This window comes from Mustela lutreola, chromosome 1, assembly GCF_030435805.1.
Source record: "Mustela lutreola isolate mMusLut2 chromosome 1, mMusLut2.pri, whole genome shotgun sequence".
In the NCBI taxonomy this organism is placed as follows: domain Eukaryota; kingdom Metazoa; phylum Chordata; class Mammalia; order Carnivora; family Mustelidae; genus Mustela; species Mustela lutreola.
The window spans coordinates 273,577,720-273,582,935 of record NC_081290.1 but is presented as its reverse complement, the minus strand read 5'-3'; the positions used below and the strand labels follow the sequence as shown (position 1 = coordinate 273,582,935).

General features: G+C 38.0%; 1 protein-coding gene across 1 annotated transcript; it reads left to right on the top strand.

The window, feature by feature from the left end:
- The first annotated feature begins 3,657 nt into the window (after nt 1-3,657).
- LOC131839895 (olfactory receptor 4C45-like) lies at nt 3,658-4,599 on the top strand. The gene has a single exon (XM_059187629.1). It carries the CDS (start codon nt 3,658-3,660, stop codon nt 4,597-4,599), a length of 942 nt encoding a protein of 313 aa, XP_059043612.1.
- The last annotated feature ends 617 nt before the right edge of the window (nt 4,600-5,216 follow it).

The following is a 5,216-nucleotide window of genomic DNA, read 5'->3' as shown; positions in this document are numbered from 1 at the left end:
ATCAAAAGACAAAACATAACAAGTATTAGTAAGGATGTGGAGAAAAAGAATCCTTGTACACCAATGGTAAGAATGTAAATTTATATAGTCACTATGCAAAACAGGATGGAGGTTCTTCAAAAAATTAAAATAAAATACCATATGATCCAACAATCCCTCACCTGGGTATTTATTGAGAGCTACTGAAATCAGGATCCCAAGGAATTCTTTGCACTCCTATTGCTCATTTCAGCATTATTCACAGTAGCTAAGAAGGGGAAACAGCCTCAGTGTCCATCAATGGATGTAAATCTTTGAAACAAGTAATGGAATATATACAGACATGGTATACTTTACAGCCTTAAAAAGGATGGAAATCCTGTCATTTGTGACCACAAGGATGAAACTTGAGGGCATTACTCTAAGCAAAATAAGCCAGTCACAGAAGAAACACTGCAATAGTCCACTTATATGAAATATTCAATATAGACACACTCAAAAGAACCGGAAAGCAAACAGTGTTTTCTGAAGCTGGTTAAGGAAGAAATAAGCAGTGATTGTTTGAAGGATATGGATTATTTTTTATGAAAAGATGAAAAATTCTGGAGATGGTTGGTGGTGTTGTTTGCACACAATACGAATGTACTTAATGACACCGAACTGTACTGTTGAAAATGGTTTACAGGTGCCTGGGACACTCAGTGGGTTATGTGTCTGTCTTCAGCTCAGGTCATGATCCTGAGGTCCAGGGATCAAGCCCCTCATTTTTCTCCCTGCTCAGCAGGCAGTCTGCTTCTCTCTCTCCCTCTGCCCTTGGTCATGCTCTCTCTCTCTCTCACTCTTTCTATATAAAGTAAATATATAAAATCTTAAAAATTTAAAAATGAAAATGGTTAAAATAGTAAGTTTTATATTATGTGTATTTCCCACAATAAAAAGAAAAAAAAAAAACAAGGGAGAGAGACAGACTGCAAGCAAGCAAAATAATTACGTGCTGAGGACAGGGCTGGAGGCATTCTTTCCATTTGTGGTGCAGGATGGGATTTCAGAACTATATCAGCTTCTTTAAAGATAAACACTGATTTTTTTTAAGGTGATTTTGTACAAATTTCATCCAGCTCTTCAACATGTCAGAAATTGAGGGAAAAGTTATAATGGAGCACCCCTTCTATACTGTTTCCATCCTCTACCTCTGAATGTCTTTATAGAAAATGTTTCCCTTGGTGTGATTTTCTCAATGCCTACCATGTAGAAGCATTGCTCTTTACTGTACATCTCCACAATTCTTTCCTGCAGGATAGAGAGAAAAGCTATATTCCCATGAACACATCATGAGGACCTGTCATTGATATACACACACCAGAAGTTGATGGATCTATGGCTCATAAATTACCCAAACTTCCATAGCTGAGAATTCTGCCATCTGAGTCTCCATTGTTAGCTGCTAATAAAAATGTCAGTCTCCCAGAGTTACATTTTATGTAGCCTTGAAAACTGGCATTTCCATTCTCAGGACAATTGTATACTTAGAACAGACACGTTTTCAGAGAGAAACCCATTCTCTGAACACTAACCTATGCCTAAATCTGCCTCCTATCCTGTGCCAGGCTCAACAATGTCAAAATGAACAGCAAAGCCCTGTAAGGAAGCTTTCCTACTTTTTTTACCAAAATTTCATACTAAACTATAGCCACAGACACGTGTTTCACCGAAGCTCAACTGGCCTCTAATGATGTTTGGGGGTGCCAAGGGGGAATAAGTGAAAAGCAGAGGCTGAGACTTCTACCAAAGGTTCCGACAGGACCAATTACTAATCCTCTGAGGACTTGAGAGGTCAGTGCATTACCAAAGTGCAGGCACTCTGCCAAGGTCTATTTAAATATTTGACTAGAATCAGTGAAGAAAGAATTAAAGGATATTTAACTAAATGACAGAGGCAGAGTATATACCTACAAGCTTAAGATTCATATGTGAGACATTGCACCCAAGCTTATGGGGTTAAAAGGAGGAATGAAAAAGAATTCTCTCTACACTGCTCAAGGACTTTGGGAAATGTATTTTAAAGATGTGTCTACATTTTCATAGGAGGTCAGGCAAGTGAGTAGAAATTAAATCCTAGAGTATTGAAGTTTCCTAAATAAAACAGCTCATTTCTGGGCAATTTCAGAATGATAATGGAACCAAAGTAAACTAAAATGACCAGGACTCGGACAGTTCTCTGAGAGAGAATTCCAGTGATGCTCTTGTTAGTTGACAGAGTATACTTGCAGCTGTGGTGCTATGCCCTCAGGAGAAGAAAACATGACTGAGTGCAATCCAAAAACAGTGGAACCCACAACCAACTAGATCCAGGTCAGTAGTAACTCAATCTTTTTCCACAAATTTTAAGCAGATTTACTTAATTTATCCAAATTATTTTCACCAAATAGTTTTTGTAGCTAGATACTGTGAATTGAAGGTAATATTTTTCTCTAAAAACAAATTTGAACACAATGACATTAAAATAGCAGTAGAAAATGTGATCTGTAATTCCGCAACACAAAATGTTGTTGAGAACTACTAAGGTCATTTATCTAACACTGTGGTTAACATGTATGTAGAAGTGGATTGCCTCAGTACACTTCTACGTGTTTATTTGAAACTGTTTCCCCTTTTCACAACCTCCATGTTGCCACGCTGAAGTCAGAATTTGTGGATTAAACCTATGCAGGATGATGAATCACTTAGTTCCCACCTATAGTAGCAGCCATGGATAGAGAAGAAACAAAGAGACATAGATTTCTGGAAAACAAAATATAGTTTCCTCACCTTTATTGAAGCTGAAAGGTCCTGATGCTGACTTCTGTGTCTGTAAAACTTTGAGGAAAAATATGTTGTTATATTCCTTACCAGGGATAGGGAAAGGAGAAAAAGAGGGGGAGAAGGAATAAAATGTCCTATGATCATTTGTAACAAAGACTCACTATGGAAAATCCATGCCTAGATCAATCAAACAAAGAATAAATTCTTGTATATATTCAATTCTTCCACTAATAAGCAATGAAGACTTCAAGTTCATTTTAATTGATTAAACTATGTCAAAGGAAAAACTTGTATTATCTTAGGTAACATTTCTCTCTCAACAATAGGAGATTCGAGGAAACATCATGACTCCTTTAATTCCATTTGTAAAATGTGACTAGGATTATAGATCTATTCAGGAGCGGTATTCTTTTTATTTAAAGACTAACTGATTAATTATTAGAGAAAGCACGCACAACAGATGGACAAGCAGAGGCAGAAGCAGAGGTAGAAGCAGACATCCCCTGAGCAGAGAGCCTGAACCGGGACTCAATCTCAGGATGCTGGAATCAGGGCCTCATCCAAAGGCAAACACTTTTCTGGCTGAGCCACCCAGGCACCCTTTTCTGGTGCTTGTAACATACTTCCACTATTCAACTTATATGAATAAGAGAAATTTAATATCTTACTGTTCTTTTTTACAAATATCTCCAAAGCAGTTGTGGTGAGTGGAAGCTGTGGCTTCCTCTTTAGTCAGACCTCCTGGGTCTTGATGGAAAATTTCAAGTTGAATGGATGGTGATGGAAGTGATGGAGGTGATGGAAGATTTCAGTGTTGAATTCAAAATTCTGTGATCTTTCCAGATTGACCGTAGACTTATAACCCAAGCTGACTCCATGGGAAGGATAAGCAATGTAACGGAATTCATTCTGCTGGGCCTGACTCCGAACCCAGAACTGAAGAAATTCTTATTTGCTGTGTTTTTAATCACCTACATGATCACAATGGCAGGTAACCTCCTCATCTCCATCACCATCTTCATCAGCCCAGCCCTGGGATCTCCCATGTACATTTTTCTGTCCTACTTGTCCATTTTAGATGCTTTCTACTCTTCTTCCATAGCACCCAAAATGATCTTTGACTTGATTTCTGACAAGAACACCATATCCTTCAATGGCTGCATGACTCAGCTCTTTGCTGAACATTTCTTTGCTGGAGCAGAGATCACCCTATTAGCTGTCATGGCCTATGACCGCTATGTAGCCATCTGTAAGCCCTTGCATTACATGACCGTCATGAGCCGACCTGTCTGTTCTTTCTTGGTGGGAATGGCTGTGATTTTAGGCTTTCTGCATGGAGGGATCCAGGTATTGTTCATAGTCCAGTTGCCATTCTGTGGCCCCAATGCCATTGACCATTTTATGTGTGATTTAATACCTCTCCTGGAATTAGCCTGTACAGACACTCACACTTTGGGGCCCATGATTGCCGCTAACAGTGGGTCACAATGTCTGCTCATTTTTTCTATGCTGGTTGCTTCTTACATTGTCATCCTTTGCTCCCTGAGGACTAAAAGCTCTGAAGGGCGTCGCAAAGCCCTGTCTACTTGTGCTTCTCATGTCACTGTTGTCATCTTATTCTTTGTACCTTGTTTATTCATGTATCTGAGACCCATGATTTCCTTCCCCGCTGACAAAGCTGTGGCTGTGTTCTTTACCTTAGTAACTCCCATGTTAAACCCTTTAATTTATACCCTCAGAAATGCAGAAGTGAAAAATGTCATGAAGAAACTCTGGGGGCAAATAATGAAAATTGGTAATAATGAAACTTGGGATTAGAGTATTTACATAAAAACATCTAGTGGAAATTTAGAGATTTATTATCCTTCCTAGTTGATTAGACATGAGACAGTCAATTATCCTGTCTGGATCACTTTTCTTCAGAAGCATATATTTTGTGGGCAGGATCATCACACCCATTAAGACAAAGTAAGCATGGTGCCTAGAGTCTACAATAATTCCAGGAGCCCTGGAAATGGTTAATTTCTTTTAAAGTAGGAGGAAAAAATGAAAGTAATCCAAATCCAATGTGCAGTATAATCATCTTTAGACCAATGCTTTTATAAAATGTAATTTTAATATTTTTAAGGGAGGAAAAGGGCTCATGAGGACAATATAGTAACGGGCCACAAAAATCATAATGTTCCACTGATTGTGGGTATGAAACAGGGAAACAGCAATATTCCTGAGCACTCTCCACATGCTATACTTCAGCTAGAATGAAGTTTTATTTCAAAAGAATAAAAGTATATATGCAAAAACATAAAGAACACCAGGGAGTCTTCAAGAAGTACTTTCTTTCTTTCTTTCTTTCTTTCTTTTTTTTGAGATTTTAAAAATAAAGACTTTTTTTCAGCATTTTTTTTAATTTTTTATTTTTCAACATAACAGTATTC

Excerpts from the sequence above, each read along its gene's own strand:
- LOC131839895 (XM_059187629.1), top strand. The coding sequence starts at position 3,658 with ATGGGAAGGATAAGCAATGTAACGGAATTCATTCTGCTGGGCCTGACT.